The sequence below is a fragment of the Myxine glutinosa genome, chromosome 6 (assembly GCF_964187855.1).
Source record: "Myxine glutinosa chromosome 6, kmMyxGlut1.1, whole genome shotgun sequence".
NCBI lineage: Eukaryota > Metazoa > Chordata > Myxini > Myxiniformes > Myxinidae > Myxine > Myxine glutinosa.
The window spans coordinates 188,450,953-188,470,072 of NC_136266.1; the positions used below are offsets into that span (position 1 = coordinate 188,450,953).

Genomic DNA, 19,120 nt, shown 5'->3' on the forward strand with positions numbered 1-19,120 from the left:
TCTTCCTGTTGCTTTACAACTTTTGAAACCAACTCTTGATGTTCTTTAAACTTTCTTGCTCTTTCTTCGGCATTCATTTAGTATTGAAAAATATCATTTAATGAATTGTAAAGGTCAATGGGAAAATTTTCCTTTTCTTCATCATTATAGTAAATGTGTTGAAATAAATCCTTTTCTTTAAATATTTCATCAAATTCTTTATTGGTATTAATATGAGTTGTTATTTCTTCTTCACTAATACTTGTATCTCTGCTTTTCATACGTTTGCGTTGAGTCTCCTCATCGATATCAAAACCGAATGATAAAATCTTAACTCCATCACCACACAATTGTTTAATAATTTGTCTCATTCCTTCAGGATTAGCTTCTAAAATCCCAATACCATTATATTTTACTTTATTTAACTCTCTTACAATGTGAATATTTTGTAGAACCAAGAGAGACCTCCTCAAATATTTGACCTTCGTTCCTCAATCGCATATGTTCCTCCATTGAAATGTAGAAATAATCTTTCCCTTCTACTTCTCCTGGTCGCTTTGCTCTGGTTGTAGTACTCACAAAACGAATCATAGGGTGTTTAAAAAAAAAAAACTTACAATCTTTTCATTTTTACTATTCAAGAGTTTAGATTCATGAAAGTTCTTTCCTGAAGCAGATTTACCCACAAGATTAATAATAATAGTTATCATTTATATATGTAATTATGTTTAAAATAAAAATACATCCTTTAATATCTCATCTTGTTTCACAACAATATATTTATATTTTCCAATCGTGTGTTTCATATAATTTTCAAATTCTTTTTTACTACATAACGTAGAGCAATTTATCTCTCCAAAAATTATTTACATCTATTGAATTTAACTTAAATAAAATAAAAGTATTGGCATTGTTTCTTATTGAGCGTCGAGAGAGTTGAAAATATGACTGACTAAGATAAATACAATTACAAGAAGAATGTCTCCCTCTTGTATAGTAGCTGTCCATTACTGTTTGGTTTCTCTCATTAACACAATCAAAGATGACGAGGTTCTTTTTTGATTTATCTAAATCTTGAGGTGAAGGTATATCATCCGTATTATCACTGAGAATACAAGTTATGGGTTTTGGTTTCGATTTTGATTTCTGTGTATCACAAAATAGTTGTATTATATCCTCAAAATTATAATCATTTAGTTTGTTTTGAAGTTTAAATAAACCGATAATGTCTTCCTTTTTAAGACCCGCATTAAAACCTTGTGATAGTAGTTGATACTCGGGTTGAAAACTTGACTTCGTAAAAATTATTAAATTATCATAATCTAAAAAGTTGGGGGTAAGGAGCATCTTTAAAAGTAAACAGGTTTTTCCACATCCGCTTGAACCAACTATTGGACATCTCAATGAATTTGGAATGTTTTTATGGTTATTAAATTTTATCTTATTTTCCCAAACGGGTAAAAAATCATTCATTTATATATTTGGAAAACAAGTCATCTAACTTTTTTTGAGCTATTTTAGAAACTCTATATTTTATCCTGAGTTCGGGTTTAATTTCAAAATAATTCATTATTTTATTTATATAGTATCTTGTATTAACATTTCCATTAAAATTATTTTGAATAATAAATATCATTAAACCCTTATACATTTCCTCAATACAAATAGTCTCTTCCCTTGAAAGAAATGGTGTATTATCATCACAATACTTAACATTCATCTCTCTTATTAATCTTGTAAAGTAATTCATTTTTGGTTCTAATTTAAAAGAGTTATATATATATATATATTTTTTTTTTATTATCATTAATTAAATTAAATCACAGAAAATACATTGTTTATATGAACCCTCATTATTAAGCCCTATTCTATCACAAGCCGGACAATTCTCTAATTTATCATATGGAGAGTGGAAATTCTAAATATCCTTCAGAACTTATCATATTTATATGGTAAATTTTTACTTAAACTAAATGCAAGTTTATTAGCCAATAAATACAATGTTTCAAAGCACAAAAGACAAATTTCAATCAATCTCTACCTCAGTGGAAGATATAGAAAAATATGTCAAAGATGTTAAATTAAACAAAGATAAATATGGGAATTTTTTGATAAAACCAGTTATGGAAAATAACATGAGTCCTTCTATTTCATTTAAAGGAAGAGCCTATCCTGTAAAGTCATCACTCAAGGTAAGTCTTACAAAAGTATCTCCACTTCTACTGGCTATTCTGACAAGACTAGAATCTAAAATTGATCCTGAGGCTTTAAAGATGTATGATAAGACCATCGACAATTCTCGTGGAGACATTTGTATATACCTTAATAAACCCAAAGGTATTGAAATAAATAAAGATGTAAATATTTCTGGGACTTTGTCTCTCAGAACACTTATTATTCATGATTATTTGAAAATTACATTCAATTTGAGTCATGTTGTAGTTGATTCTGTAATTGAAAGAAAGTGTATTGATATCAATGGAAATTGTGTTTCTTACTAATTAAATGAGTAGTTATTCCGAAGAAGACTTTTTCAGTGATTCTGAATTTGATACTGAGAGCCTCGGATCAGAAGAAAGCTTTAGTATCTGTTCAGATGATAGTTATGAGAGTAGTTTTATTGATGATTCCGATTACTATATAGAGTTTAGTGATGAAGAAATATGAAGTTTTTTCACTGCATAAATAACATGAATTCTGGTTATTGTTCCGCCTGTGATAAACAGTACAATCGATATGATATTCATATCAGAACCATTAAACATGCTATCAATACATCTGATAAGAGTAAAAATATGATAAGATGTGAACCTTGTAATAAGCTAATTATAGTACTTGATAAAAGGAAACATAAACAAACAAAGCACCATTTAGATAATGTTCTTAACGGTTATAAAGAAGAAGAGATGGAACATTGTGATCTTTGTGATAAGGATATGAAGAAGACTAGTTATAGATATCACATCCTAACCAAGAATCATATGAATAAGTTGTCCCAAATTTAATTGAGTTTCCTGACTCTTGTTTTCAATTTTTTCATGTTTTATTTTAAGTAAAAGAAAACTAGTAAATAGTGAAGTTTTTTTACTATATAAATATGACGAATTCTACTTACTGTGAGTTGTGAGCAGAACTACAAACATATCAATAAACATTATAAAACACAAAAACATTTAAAGAGTAAAGATAATAAGTATTGTAAGATTTGTAAGACATGGGTTCTGAGAAGTGGGTATGATCAACACTTAGACATTCAAAAACATTTGAAGAATCTCAAACCAAAGGTTCTTCCAAAGGTCTATTGTGAGCGCTGTCAACACTACATCCTCAAGAAGGATTGGAAGCGTCATGAGAAGACAAAGAAACACCAAGTTCCATATTATGAGATTGAAAATTTAGATGGTGCTTTCAAAGGAAATATTAAAATTAGATTGTTCCGTTTCAAAGATCCAGTCCCCCGTTCTCTGGGAGCTGCTGTTGATCTTACAAAGGAAGGAATAGATGATCAGATTGATGACTATATCTGAAATGGGAAGTTGTAAATATTATTTGGGGGCTAAATTGGTTCTTTGTAAAAAGGAAGATCCACCATTTAACTTTTACCTACATACAACAACTTATATGGTACTTAATAAGAATGATTATGATAGAAATAAAGAACAGGTCTTTAATAAGCTTAAATATAGTGAATTTGATATTGATGATCTTATTGTCGGAAGCGGTCTCACTGTTGAAAAGGTTCTGTTTGTTGATGTTCACATTTTTAAATCTGATCCACTACAAGCAAGATCATATATTCAACTTCCTAAAATCATCAAAGATAAAAATGCTATAGTAAATATTCAGAATGCTGATAACAAGTGTTTCTTGTGGTCTGTACTAGCATATCTACATCCAGCAAAAGAACATGCTGAAAGAGTAAGCAATTATATGAAATATGATGAATTGAATATGAAAAATTTGAAATTTCCGATGACACTTAATAATATTTCAAAGTTTGAAAAGTTAAATAATATTTCTATAAATGTCTATGGGTTGACAAAAGAATAAAGTGCAGATTTTACAAATCTCAGATGATGAGAAAGAAAAACATGTTGATCTCTTGTATTTCCTATCTGGTGAAATTGAACATTATGCTTATATCAAAAACTTTTCAAGATTGATTAAATCACAAGTCTATTCGAGAAAATGTAAAGTTTATCCATGTCGTCGGTGTTTGAACACATTTCATTCACAGGAGAGATTGGATACTCATAAACAATATTGTTCAAATGAGAAAGCAACAGTCATTACACTTCCAAAGCCTGGTTCTAAAATTTCATTCAAAGATCAAAATAAAACAATTAAACATCCTTTTGTGATATATGCTGATTTTGAGAGTATCTTGGAAAAAATAGCAACAGCAGCTCCAGATCCAAAAGAATCATACACAAATAAGTATCAAAAACATACTCCTTGCGGATTTTGTTATTATATCAAATCATCCGTTGGTGATGAATATAACAAGTTAGAGGAGTATAGAGGCTCAAATGCCCCAGAGGAGTTTGTGAAACGACTAGAAAAAGACTGTGTTCGATTAACCACGATAATGAGAGAAACCAATAAACCAATGTACTTGACGAGTGAAGAGAAAAGGAAATTTAGAAAAAACAATGTCTGTCATATTTGTGAGGAGAAAATTGGTGAAAGCCTAAAGGTTAGAGATCATTGCCATCTCACTGGTAAATATAGAGGTCCGGCTCATCAAAGTTGTAATATTAATTATAAACTCCCCTCGTTCATTCCTGTCTTTCTTCATAACAACGCTCATTATGATACACACTTGTTTATTAAAGAGTTGTCAAAGACTCCTGGGAGTATCAGTGCTATTCCAAGTACAGATCAAAAATACATCTCCTTTACAAAAATCATTCCAACAAGACCAACTACAAGAATTCGATTCTTGGATACATATAAATTCATGGCTAGTCCTCTTGCTAACCTAGTTAAAAATTTGAAAAAATTTCCATGTTTGGAGAGTAATTATGAGGATGCGGAACTCCTAACACAAAAGGGAATTTACCCGTACGACTATATGCATTCATTTAAAAGATTTGATGAAAAGAAACTTCCTCCAAAAGAAGATTTTTATAATATTCTAAATAATAGCAATGTTTCAGATGATGATTATGTACATGCTCAAAATGTTTGGAAAAAATACAATATCAATAATATGGGTGATTATCATGATCTCTATCTCAAGACTGATGTCCTTCTTCTAGCAGATGTATTCGAAGCCTTTAGATCCGTGTGTCTTTCTGGATATGGCTTGGACCCTGCTCATTATTTCACAGCACCGGGTCTTGCTTGGAGTGCTATGCTAAAAATGACTAAACAAGATTTGGATTTGATAACCGATGTTGATATGCTCCTGATGATAGAGAGAGCAAAGAGAGGGGGAATTTCACAAGTCTGCTCATCAAGATATTCAAAAGCAAATAACAAATATCTTCCAGATTATGATCCAAAGAAAGATAGTTCCTATCTCATGTATTATGACGCCAACAACCTCTATGGGTGGGCAATGTCCCAAGCACAACCTTATGGGGGATTGAAATGGGAGAGTGATCATGAGGGTGTTCTAGAAAAGATTCTGAGTTCAACACAAAAAGAGTTGGATGAAAGGAAAGAAGGGTATTTCCTGGAGGTTGATCTAAAGTATCCAAAATAACTCTGAGAAACATAAAGATCTTCCTTTCGGGTGTGAGAAAGAATTAACAAACCCAGAGTGGTTGAGTGAATATCAGAAATCATTTGATAAGGAATCAAGAACAGAAAAACTTTTAACAACATTCTTTGATAAGAAGAACTATGTACTACATCAGAGAAATCTTTTACAATTTGTGAAACATGGTCTAATTGTTGAGAAAGTTCATCGGGTCCTGAAATTCAAACAGAGTTATTGGTTAATGAAATATATTGATTTTAACACTCGAAAGAGAACGCTTGGAAAGACTGACTTTGAGAAAGATTTTTATAAGTTGATGAATAACGCGGTGTTTGGGAAGACTATGGAAAATGTTAGAAAGAGACAAAATATTAAGTTGACAACTTCCTGGGAACAAACTTCCAAACTAATCAACAGACCGAGCTTTGAGCGTGTTGAAATCTTTACAGAAAACTTTTGTGCTGTTCATATGATGAAAGAAGAAATTGAGATGGATAAACCGATTTATATTGGTACTACTGTTCTCGATCTATCAAAACTACTGATGTATGAATATTATTTTGAGAATTTGAAAACAAAGTATGATGATAACGTCATGTTGATGTATATGGATATGGACAGCTTCATTCTGAGTATCAAGACAGATGATGTCTATGATGATATGAAAGCTGATTCTGTAATTTATGATACAAGCAACTATGATGCTAAGAGTCAGCTGTTCTCAAATCAAAATAAAAAGGTGATTGGAAAGTTCAAGGATGAGCTTGGTGGAAATATTCTGAGTGAGTTCATAGCATTGAGAGCAAAGGCTTATGCGTATAAATATAGAGTTGGGAATGTGGAGAAGTGTGATCAGAAGCTCAAGGGGATTAAGAAAAATGTAATTAAAGAAAGTATAAATTTTGGTCATTATTATCAATGTTTGATGAGTGGGGAGGAACAGTATAGAAAGGTAAAAGGGATTAGGAGTTATAAGCATGAATTATATTCAGAAGAGATAAATAAACTAGCACTAGGAGCATATGATGATAACAGGTTTATTTTAGAAAATGGAATTGATAGTCTCCCTTATGGTTATATAAGTATATAAGTGATAAGATATATATAAGTGATAAGATATATATAAGTGATAAGATATATATAAGTGATAAGATATACATAAGTGATAAGATATATATAAGTGATAAGATATATATAAGTGACAAGATATTGTTACGGTCCGCGGATCAGATGTTATTTTTACCGAGTGGTGGTGTAACCGCGGCCGAACAGTTATTCCCCGACTAAAACCCGATTCAACCCAAACGTTGGCCGTATCGCACCACCGATATTCAATCGGGAAATGACTAAGATGACGAATGCAAAGAGGAAAAGGAATAAGACGAGAAAAGGGTTGAAAATACTACTAAATTTATTTACTATTTACAGGCTCAAAATAACCAAGGAGAAGGAAAGATAAGAAAATAATATACAGAAGCTTTTAGAGACACAGGGAAAATACTAGCTTATCTAACAGGCTTACTTACTACCCAGGACAGAACAAACAAAGACACTGACTCACGCGGGGAATTGCAGAGTGGATTGCTGGAAGGAGGTGTGTGGCTGGAGGGGGGAGGACGGCACGGAGCTGGCTGGAGCTTGATCCCGCACGGGACGTCGGGCTGGACCTCGACGGCCGCTGATGCCACCGAGCCTGTCATGTGCGCGGAGTCACGGGTCGGTGCTGCTTGTCTCAGTAAAAGCGCATCTGCTCTGACGACCCAGCTCTTTCCTTGTACTCGTCTCTCCGTCTTTGTAAAAGCTCAACTCCTACGACCCAGCTCTTGTCTCCTCCCTCCTTGTCTCAACTGCTTGGGGAACGCCCCGCCGGCGGGTTATATAGGCCCTGCCCCTCAACCTTTGCGAACCTCCCCGATCGCTCTTCCTCCGCCCTCTCAAGCCAAACCCCTTGTTCATGGTTGGTCGAGTGGGGCTGGCTCACTCCTCCCCTCTATGATGAGGTGGAGACACGCCTTTCTTCTCCGACCCTGCCTCGTGGTCAATGGTGGTTGAAGAAAACCGCCCAAAATGCAGTTGGCCATTGAAATGAAATGAAAGGGGACCTATTCTTATTTCACTCGGTGCAATGGAGTATTTAAATTAATGGGAGACAGCCTTACCCTAAGACACATAAGATATAAGCTACTGAACAAGGGTTTTATCGGGTCCTGCAATGTGGTGTTTATGGAATAACTACTGAGACGCCCTTTGACCTTTACACAACTCCGGAGGCAGGAGGCGCGGAATAAACAATAATAATAATAAAGCACACAATAAAAAAAATAGTCCTCATATCCGCAACAATATATATAAGTGATAAAATATACAAGTGATAAGTTAAAAAGGGGGGTTAGGGATTTTAAGGGCTACCGCCGCCTTTTTTATAAATAAATATATGATAAAACCAAGTATCAACCAGACTAAAGAGTGGAGGTGTAATCAACCTTGGTATATAAATGGAAAACATAATGAGTGTGAGAAATACCAGATCCGAGAGGTTGAGAGGATCACTGGTCAGAAGGTCCTCAAGACTGATAAATGTATTCATTTGTTAAGTGGGGTAATGGAGGGCGGAAAGAAAAATATATTAGAGTGGAGTGAGAACTTTGATGGTTATCAACCGGATAATAAATATTATAATTTTAAAATAGTATGTGGATCGGGAGGAGGACAGACCAGGTCCCTCCGTGAAACACATCATTTTATAAACGCACAGAGAAAGGTGCTTAATGTAAAGTTTATCAATATCCTAGATGGGGATGAGTTCCATAAGAGAATTGAGTTGTTTAAAAAATTAGAAAATGAGCAAATATTCATAGGATCAATGAGGAATTTTGAATGTCGCGTGGTCCTTGGAGGTTAAGTAAGGACTCCCCCATTCACTTACATGTAAAAGGAGAAAGGGGTGTCGCGGTAATAAGGGGAAAAATGGGCAGTTTGGGAAAAAGCCTCATCTAAATACATGGGTGTCCTGGAAGCCCTATTATCTCCCTACTGAGGGGAAGGACACAAACACAACATTTGAGAGCAGGGACAATGGGAGAAATGTGGGAGGGAGAGGGCTTTGGGGGAGGTGGGAGAGGTATAAAACATATGAACACTGCAAGGCCTTCCAGGAAAGAAGTTGGAATTAAAAAAAAAAAGAAAAAAAGAAAAAAGAAAAAAGTATCTGGGATGAATTGTGAATTAGTGGGTGAAGAAAAGATCAGGGTTTTGGATGGGTGCATAAGATGGATGAGGTTGAGTGGATGAGATGGATGAGGCACATAAGAGATGGTGGTGAACAGCTGTTTTAAAGACCTGGAGGGAGGAGTGCAATTGAAGGGAGTGGGGGAGTTTGTTCCAGAGGCGGGAGAAAAAAGGCATGAAGGAGTAAAGGTGAGCAGAGAGTTGATTTTGGCAGTTTAACCATAAGAGGGTTGCAGGCAGATCTTGTGCGACGTGAAGGAATATTTGGGGGACAGAGCACAGAGAGAGCTGGGGGATTTTGGCAGTTTAACCATAAGAGGGTTGCAGGCAGATCTTGTGCGACGTGAAGGAATATTTGGGGGACAGAGCACAGAGAGAGCTGGGGGAGCAAGGCCAGAGAGGAGTCGGCAGAAGACAGAAAGACCACCAATCTGCCTGCGGTGAGTGAGTGAAAGGCCCTCGGAGTTAGCTTCATCGCAGGAGATTCCAATGATTCTGAACGCTTTGGTTTCAACAGCGTGAAGCCGAGCGAGGTGTGAGGCAGGAGCACCAGCCTAGAGTGGAGAGCAGTACTCCATTGAGCTGTGGACAAAAGCCTTGTATGTGGTGAGGAGCTCAGGTGTGCCAAGGAAGGACTTCGCACGACGGAGGATGCCCAGTCGGCGACTGGCTTTGGAGGCCAGCTTGGAAATGTGGTTTTCCCAAGAAAGATCATGGCAGATAGTGAGACCCAAAAGATTGAGCGACAGAACTTCTTGGAGAGGATTGTTCAGAAAGTAGATGGGAGGGTTGGCCAGTAGGTCCTTTCGGAGAGACATTGTAAGAGTGTGAGATTTGTCAGGATTGAAAGACATGTTCCACTTGTTTGATCAGTCTGATTTTTTTTTCCAGGTCTGCAGAGAGTGAGGAGGCTGCAGACTGCCGATCTGAGGGATGAGGAATGGAGCGGCAGATAGTGGAGACATCAGCAAAGAGATAGAGAGGATTTTCCAGAGAGTCAGAGAGATCATTGATGAAGACCAGAAAAAGCACAGGGCCCAGAACACTACCTTGGGGAACTCCAGCCAGAACAGGAGGGGAGATGAGAGAAATCCATTCAGGGCCACACGTTGCCTTCGACCAGAGAGGAAGTCCGCAAGCCATGAGTGGAGATTTCCATGGATACCATAGGAGGAGAGTTTGGTGAGCAGAGCTGGGTGCCAGACCATATCAAAGGCACGTGATATGTCAAGTGAGACAGCTCTGATTACCTGTTTGGCATTGAGGACCTCCATTCATTGTTGAGACAGCAGAAGCAACATGTCCAGAGTAGAATGACCTGGTCTGAATCCAAATTTATGATCAGAGATCAGGCCATTGGAGAAGAGGAAGGATTTGATATCCGAAGCAATGATGGATTCCATGAATTTGCTGATAATTGGAAGCAGGCTGATTGGTCTGTCGTTGCAAGGATCTGTTTTTGCACATTTTTTGTGTAAAGCGGTAATGTTTGCTGATTTCCAAGATGCTGGCAGATGACCTTGAGCAAAAGAGAGGGTGAAAAGAACAGAGCAAGGGTGAGATAGAGCGGCAGAGCAGGATTTTAGGACCCGTGGACTGATGCAGTCTGGTCCAATTGCAGAATCAGAGTCGAGGTTTGACAGAAACTTCTCCACCTTGTCAGGAAAGAAGGACACAGAGTCCAGGAGCAGTTGGGTTCGACTGGGAAAGGTGGGAACAGAGAGAGATGGGTTTGGGACACAAGAATTTGAGGCAAACACAGTTGAGGCATTCGACTTTGTCACGTGTGGTGTCAACTGTGTAGCCATTGGAGGTAAGAGAGAGGATGGAGGGGGAACAAACACCAGAAACGGATTTGACCAGACGCCACCAGGATTTGGAGGAAGGAGACAGGTTTGAGAGTTCAATCTTGAGTGTGGAGAGATAGTGCTTCCTGGCACTCCTGAGGGTAGACACACACTTGTTCCAAGCTTGGTGGAAGGAACTGAGATTGCCTTCAGTTGTATTTGCCTTCCTAGAGGCAAAGGCAAGTTGTTTCAGGGCAACTACCACACCACAAGATTCAGTGTATCATGGACGGGAGGAAGGGTAAGACAACTGAAGACGAGATGGGATAAATCTGTGCATGAGACAGAGAGCAGTTTGCTTTGGAAGAATTGATGTCAGACTCAGTAGAGATGGTAGACCAGTCCAGATGATTGATGGCTGCTTGCAGACCATGCCAGTCAGCCTGAGTGAAATGCCAGACTTGTCGGCGCTGAGGAGGCTCTCTGAGAATGGCCAGAGAGATGTCCACTTTAACAAGCACATGATCAGAAGAACCGATTGGAGCAGAAGAAGAGCAGCAGACATTTGCAGGGAAGTTAGTCATAACCAAGTCCAGAAGAGAAGATACTCCATTAACTGAGATCCGGGTCGGGAAATTGACAGATTGTGTCAGACCCAATGAGTCGCAGAAGTCCTTTGCTGAGGTGCCATGGCTGGTGAGAGATGAACCCACACCCAGCCAGCTGGCATGATGACAGTTGAAGTCGCCACATATGAGGAAGAGAGAGTTTGGATGAGTTGATAGAAGATGGTCCATGTTGTCCGACAGCGAAATGTAAATGGAGTCATCACTGTTTGGAGGATGGTACAGAACACATATTGACAAAAAATTTGAGCGGAGGGGAAGCCGTAGCCAGAGGTACTCCTGGGGTGGGGTGGAGAGAGGGCAGTGCAAGGAGAGTGAGGAAGAGAGTTTTTGATAAAGATAGCCACCCCACCACCAGGACGAGGCTCAGGTCTATCATACAGGAGGAGGGAGTAACCAGGAAGAGATATTAAGGAATCAGAGACATCTTGAAGGAGGAAAGTTTCTGTTAAGCAGATCAAGTCTGGATTGTCAGAAGCAACCTGAATGGAGAGATCAATCAGGTTTGAGCAAAGGCCCCGGATGTTTGAGGTCCATACCGTTAATGAGGAGAGAGGGGGAGCATCGGGTGCAGGACAGGGGAGGGGAGGGGTAGGGTCAGATGAAGGATGAGAGGGGGAGGTAGGAAGAGCAGTTGATAGTGTGGCAGAGATTACAGAAGAGTTACAAGAAAGGGAAGGATGAGGAGGATGAAAGGTTTGATGGTGATGGGATGAGGCACAGTATGGGGTTGTTTGAGGGGGGGCAGAGGAAGGTCGAAGGTTGGGGGAGGTGGAGGTATGAGATAGAAGGGAGACGAAGTGGGAAGGAGGCAGCTTTGAGAAGGAGGTGGGAGGAGGGAGGAGGGAGAATTTGGGAGGGATGGTTGGGGGGGAGATTTGAAGGGGAGGGGTTGGGGGGAAGTTTTGAATGGGAGGGGCAAGGGGGGAGTTTAGGAGGGGAAGGGCAAGGGAGGAGTTTAGGAGGAGAGGGGCAAGGGGCAAAATTTGGAGGGGAGGGGAAGGGGGGAGTTTAGGAGGGGAGGGGCAAGGGGGGAGTTTAGGAGGGATGAGGCAAGGGGGGAGATTTGGAGGGGAGGGGCAAGGGGGGAGATTTGGCGGGGAGGGGCAAGGGGGACGTTTATAAAGTGGATGATTCATGAAAGATGAACATTTATAAGAAATTGGGTTTGTTGTGATTTTCAAGTTAGCGATCCGTTTAAGAACGATGGAGGAGGGGTGGAATGAATGAGAATTTAGAGCATGTAGTGAGAAAGAATTATAAGAGATTGAATATTTTTTTGAAATGGAATGAGTTGAAGAGGAAATTGAAAGGCGCCTTTTAAATAGGAAGAAAAACAGCGTGTTGTAATACACCACTGAATAAAACACTGAAGGGAAAGTTTAAACATGTTTAAACATATTTAAACAGAACCGTGAAGAACAATCTTATATTCACAAAAATACCAATGGGGAGAGGGAGCCGAGAGGGACACCACGAGTCACTTGAACAGGGCAGAAGGTGGAAGGCAAGGGGATAATGGGGGCGGGTCGGGACAGCGCACATGGACAGAGGCGCACGATGGACCACAAGCACAAGAGGAAAAAGGGGAATTTTTTTTTGGGGGGGGGGGGGGGGGGGTTGGGGGGGGGGGGTACAACGTTAGACAAAGAGTAGATGTTTGGTGAAGTTTGGGGGAGAAGGGAAAATCAAAAAACCTTGCAAAACAGCGAAGGAAGGAACAACCTTCGACGGGGGAAGCCTGCGGCTGCAAGGCCTGAGGCTGCAAGCGACACGGCAAACAAACGACTAATTTATGAAAGATAAACACCGAGAAACTTCCAATGGGCACACTATAGGTTCCCACGCCGAAAGATAAATACAGTTTCGACAAAATACAATTGTGAACAGACCGCATTCAAAATACAATTGTGAACAGACCGCAATTGTGAACAGACTTTAACTTTGAAAACGTGGAGACCGTGTGGAGCTTCGAAAATCCCTGCCGTCGTCTCCAAGATCTCGCCAAGATCTCCAAGATGCCCGCAGATGAGAGGCCCGTAAAGTAGGACCTATATTTACCTGTGACCCATGGCTGAGGTCGTATTGCTTATATCAACGGAAGAGTGAATTCTTTCATTGTGTTCTATCGAGTGTGAATTTCATTTTCTTATGTTGTTTTCGCTGTGTTACTATCCTTTAACCATATTCTGGTCCCTGAATATGTTGTACTTTGTGGTCAGTTTATTCATTTGGCAATGTTCCGAGCCAAGGTGGCTACCCCGGTCCTCATGTTGACGTAATTCACTCCACTCAAACAATTGCGGTCGTGGTTTATATACCAAACCAGTCGAGGAGTGTGCTGTAACCGATGTTGAATGTAATGCATATTCCTGCTCAGCCCATGTTTACCTCGTCACATATTCATGCTCCACTCATATGTTACGTCATCTCAAGTGCAGTGGCTACTGCGGATGATTTCCTTTGGATGGTGGATCTATGTGATAAAGGATAGGTTTTTACCGTTGCACTTGGAGTGTTTTGTAATCAAGTAAAAGTGATTCAAAACCTTTGAGTGTTGGTAAGCTGCTTGGAACATTCTTTATTCAAAATAATGTGGAAACCAGGGCCGTTCCAAGATAACTCGACCCAAACAAAGCCAATGGAAATCTGAGGCAACAAACCCAGGCAGTGTATAGTTAGCAGAGGCCTGATGTCTTAGGCCCACCAAAATACCAAGATGGCTGCTATATTACTTTGGCTGGGTGCCATGGTGGGTGGGCGTGGTTCAGCAGATGTCTGACCAATGAGTGCACATTTAAAAAATCGACCCCCAAGAAAAAACACACACGAAGTCTTTGTGTATCTGCAACATGTCACAGGTAAAAAAATAAAGGGCAAATGGCCCCCTTTGGTTGAATACCTTCAATTATATTACAATCCGAAATTGATAGCACAGGATACGTTGGCCAGGATGGCAAGATAGTCTCGAGTTTGGAGGTAAGAACACCGACTTCAGCTGTTTAGGCTGAGTTCAAATCCAGACCCAGTTAATAAACGCCCCTCCCCCTTGGTGTAATATCCCACGGTGTCCTTCACGGAGTAGGCACCCAGGACAAATTCCAAATTCCTGCACACTTAGTCGAGTATCCTGTGTTGGAGTGGCAACCCGCCTGAGATTGTAACCCTCGTCAAGAAACTGCTTCGGCAGAAACGTTTCGAGCACAATGCACGAGTACAAGATATTTTGACAAGCAAGAAAAAGCTTTTCCCAGATATGCCCATGCCTACCCTGCACTCATTGAAACACTGGTAACATCAAGACAATAACTGTCCACACATATTGCTCAAATCAATACATCGAAAAAAAATTCATAAACGATTTCCAGGAAAGAAATTTCAAAAGTTTGCTTGCCTTAAAATGCTTCTCATTGGCACTTCTCAAACACCTTTGCTTTGCTGGTGGCACAAATTCCAGGGAATCTCGTGCCCTTCTTTGCCTGACGATTTTGTTCTGTCCTCCAGGTGCCATAATCAGGTATGCCGCAACTGCAAAACAACAATAATTAATCTTACTATAATTCACCAAATGTCCATCCGTCCGTTCGAGGGTACCGCAAAAACGGCTCAACCGATCGCAACGATATTTTGGGTGGGTATTCCTGGGACCCCTGGGAGTAAAATAGGCTATATTGTTTTTCCAAGTTTTCCAATTTTTCCAAACATGATGGAATAATATTTACCGATATGAACAGTGATGTGGCTTTTGTTGAAATTCTACAAATACTGTTTATTCTACGTACCAGGAGAGAGTAGATCGACTCCTGACGAACTCTTCCTTTATAAACGTGCGGCTCCGAAGGAACACGGCAGCGTGTGCAAAGCGACTGAGAAACAGGTGTAGCGGCCGCTTCCGTGTTACAGATTCGGCACGCACTCTTCACACATAAACGTGCGACTGAGAAAGACGTGCAGCAGCCGCTTCCGTTTTGCAGAATTCTATCTTTTTTCAAAATGGGCGCCATGTACTGCTTAGATGTTGATGATTCGCGTGTGGTATGATTTAACGGATGTTTATATGAATCGTTTAAAATAAAGAAAACCTTCAATTTCTGATATTTTGCCTTTTCATTTGGGCCTCCCAATTGAAGCCCCGCCGATAGGGCGGGTACCGTTGCTAGTACAATTAATGTGACACATTGGAAAAAAAATACCTTTGATAACATGGGTTTAAGCCCTGTTTGAGGGAATACCAATCCTGTCCCCACTTCAATCCTTCTCCAGCTTCATTGAAAATGACACCAAGGAGAACAATCTCACCAACAAAGCTTTGCTCCTTGTAGACAATGCCCCTGCACATCATGTGCAGATGCAAGACTTGTGCAAAATACAATACGTTTTACCACCACTTAGACCACGGTCCATGCAGAAATTAATTATGTAGTCCTGGCCCACCGACAGCTATCCAAAGCCTTAGGATTTGACCTCCATATGACAGGAAGCTGCTGCTTGAGGTAGTCCTTTACTCGTGGGTTTTCCACTTGTGGGTCTTCTGAGTGGTAAAGTAGGAGCTTCATTTTCAGAGAACGTTTGACAATCAAATGCACAGTAGATGCAGTTTCTTTGCACTCATCATGCACGATGTGGGGTTTAACAGCAAATCCTCAGAGCTCAGCTTATCATAATCATAATAATAATCATCATCATAATAACACACGGGACAAAGGATAGTCCTGTAGCTCCCAGTCACTACATCCTGTAAACTTTACCATAAATTTGCATTCATGCGTGAGGGTTCAAAGTAGTCTGAATCTTTCCTCCCACCAATGCTCATCTCGGCTGGTTTTGAGTCTGGATAGAGGAGGCTTCTACGGTACTTTGAGGAAGATTATTCTAATCCTCCACTATCCGATGTGCGAAGAACTTGTTCCTGACTTCTAGGCGGCTCCTTTCTTTGAAGATCTTCAACGAGTGTCGTCTGGTGTTTGTGTTGTGCTGTTGAGTAAATAAGTCACCTGGGTCCAATTCAACTGTTCCGTGTAAGATCTGGTACTTCAGGATAATGTCCCCTTTTCTTCTAAGGTAGAACAGGGAATACATGTTCAGTTCATCGAGCTTCCGTTGGTAGCCAAGATGGCAAATGCGAGGGTATCCAAGATGGCTAGTTTGAATCTCTGGTGTCAGAGGTAATTCCCATACTCCTGGTGGGGACTAACAAGAGTCTTAAACAGTAGATGGAGGGTCCTGATCAAATAGCCAGACCGAAGCCACATCATAGCACACCTGGAGTGTGCAAAAAGGTACGTGAAAGACTCAGAGCATGAAGCCAAAGATTCTGTGGTCCTGATGAGACGAACATTGAACTCTTTGTCCTGAATGCAAAGCACTACGTCTGGTGGAAACTGAGCAAGTCACAACGTCCACGTCGCATCGTCCATAACACAACATCCATGTGCTCATCACGTCACGTCGTCCACGTCACGTCGCCGTCACGTCACGTCACGTCGTCCACGTCACATCATCCATGGTCACAGAGTAAAGCTCAGAAAATATTTCACCTCAAACTCGCATCAGCATAATTACTAATGTTGTAATTGTTTTGCAATGGAGACAAAATCTACAGCCACTTCGTTCTACAAATAAGACGAGGTGAGAGGGAGTGAAGTGGGGTGGGGTGGAGTGAGGAGAGGTGAGGTAGGGAAGAGCGAGGTGGGGTAGGGAAGAGCAAGGTGAGGTAGGGAAGGGCGAGGTGAGGTAGGGAAGAGCGAGGTGAGGTAGGGAAGAGCGAGGTGAGGTAGGGAAGAGCGAGGTGAGGTAGGGAAGAGCGAGGTGAGGTAGGGAAGAGCGAGGTGAGGTAGGGAAGGGCGAGGTGAGGTAGGGAAGGGCGAGGTGAGGTAGGGAAGGGCGAGGTGAGGTAGGGAAGGGCGAGGTGAGGTAGGGAAGGGCGAGGTGAGGTAGGGAAGGGCGAGGTGAGGTAGGGAAGGGCGAGGTGAGGTAGGGAAGGGCGAGGTGAGGTAGGGAAGGGCGAGGTGAGGTAGGGAAGGGCGAGGTGAGGTAGGGAAGGGCGAGGTGAGGTAGGGAAGGGCGAGGTGAGGTAGGGAAGGGCGAGGTGAGGTAGGGAAGGGCGAGGTGAGGTAGGGAAGGGCGAGGTGAGGTAGGGAAGGGCGAGGTGAGGTAGGGAAGGGCGAGGTGAGGTAGGGAAGGGCGAGGTGAGGTAGGGAAGGGCGAGGTGAGGTAGGGAAGAGCGAGGTGAGGTAGGGAAGAGCGAGGTGAGGTAGGGAAGGGCGAGGTGAGGTAGGGAAGGGCGAGGTGAGGTAGGGAAGGGCGAGGTGAGGTAGGGAAGGGCGAGGTGAGGTAGGGAAGGGCGAGGTGAGGTAGGGAAGGGCGAGGTGAGGTAGGGAAGGGCGAGGTGAGGTAGGGAAGGGCGAGGTGAGGTAGGGAAGGGCGAGGTGAGGTAGGGAAGGGCGAGGTGAGGTAGGGAAGGGCGAGGTGAGGTAGGGAAGGGCGAGGTGAGGTAGGGAAGGGCGAGGTGAGGTAGGGAAGGGCGAGGTGAGGTAGGGAAGGGCGAGGTGAGGTAGGGAAGGGCGAGGTGAGGTAGGGAAGGGCGAGGTGGGGTAGGGAAGGGCGAGATGAGGTAGGGAAGGGCGAGGTGAGGTAGGGAAGAGCGAGGTGAGGTAGGGAAGAGCGAGGTGAGGTAGGGAAGAGCGAGGTGATGTAGGGAAGAGCGAGGTGAAGTAGGGAAGAGCGAGGTGAGGTAGGGAAGAGCGAGGTGAGGTAGGGAAGAGCGAGGTGAGGTAGGGAAGAGCGAGGTGATGTAGGGAAGAGCGAGGTGAGGTAGGGAAGAGCGAGTGGAGGTAGGGAAGAGCGAGGGGGAGGTAGGGTTGGCCTTAGGTAGGGTGGAGAGGTAGGATAGAGAGGTGAGGAAGGGTAAGCCGAGGTGGGGTGGAGTGAAAATCTACAGCCACCACGTTACCCAAGACGATACTTAACGGTGACGGTGAGAGGTTTGTACTTGCACTTGTACTTGTCGGGCATGGACTCACCTCGCGGCCACACGTCGTTACCTTCATGAGGAGTAACTGCGTCAAAAGCTCCAAGAATAAACAGCCGCAAACATAAATGTCCTTGCTGTGTATCTTACATCCGCCACAGCACAATGTCTCTACAGCTGCAGATCCTTCCTCCTCATGACATTAGTTCTTTCTGTGTTCGAAGTCATCTCTTTTTCATTATTCATTCTATTTCTCCACATCAGAACGAATACAGAGAACGACTATCGTGATATGTTAAAAATCAACCGGCTGATTATTCTTCCTCCTCCTCCTTCCTTTTTATACTTCCTCTGAGAGGAATCGTAAAATTTGAGTTCATATTTGTATCTAATCGGAGCTCATCTCTCAAATGTTATCGGTTTATTGTAGTTTGTCTCTCATTTAAGTCTCGACAAAATGGTTGCATAACAGGGCGACGCAGATTCGCAGGGATCATTTTACAAATTACACTGTGTAAGGGTGTAAGAATTCAGCGAGGATGGCATCCCCCCTTTGGGAACATTTTAGACGTTACACTGTATAAGGGTGTAAGATTTCAGCGAGATGGCATTCCCCCCCTTTGGGAACATTTTACAAGTTACACTGTGTAATGGTGTAAGAGTTCAGCGAGGATGGCATTCCCCCTTTGGGAACATTTTACACGTTACACTGTATAAGGGTGTAAGAGTGCAGCGAGGATGGCATCCCCCCTTTGGGAACTTACACGTTACACTGTATAAGGGTGTAAGAGTGCAGCGAGGATGACATCCCCCCTTTGGGAAC

The 19,120-nt window shown here is 41.6% G+C and overlaps 1 protein-coding gene across 1 annotated transcript in view; it reads right to left on the reverse strand.

Moving 5' to 3' along the window:
- The window catches only part of KATNBL1 (katanin regulatory subunit B1 like 1), a 141,410-nt gene extending 122,760 nt beyond the window's left edge, over positions 1 to 18,650 (reverse strand). The window contains exons 1-2 of the mRNA XM_078781011.1: positions 18,350 to 18,650; positions 14,722 to 14,855 (exon numbers count right to left, since the gene is read on the reverse strand). Coding sequence (XP_078637137.1) covers positions 14,722 to 14,838 — 117 coding nt within the window. The 5' untranslated portion in view covers positions 14,839 to 14,855; positions 18,350 to 18,650. The remainder of the gene's footprint in view (positions 1 to 14,721; positions 14,856 to 18,349) is intronic.
- Between the last annotated feature and the right edge of the window lie 470 nt (positions 18,651 to 19,120).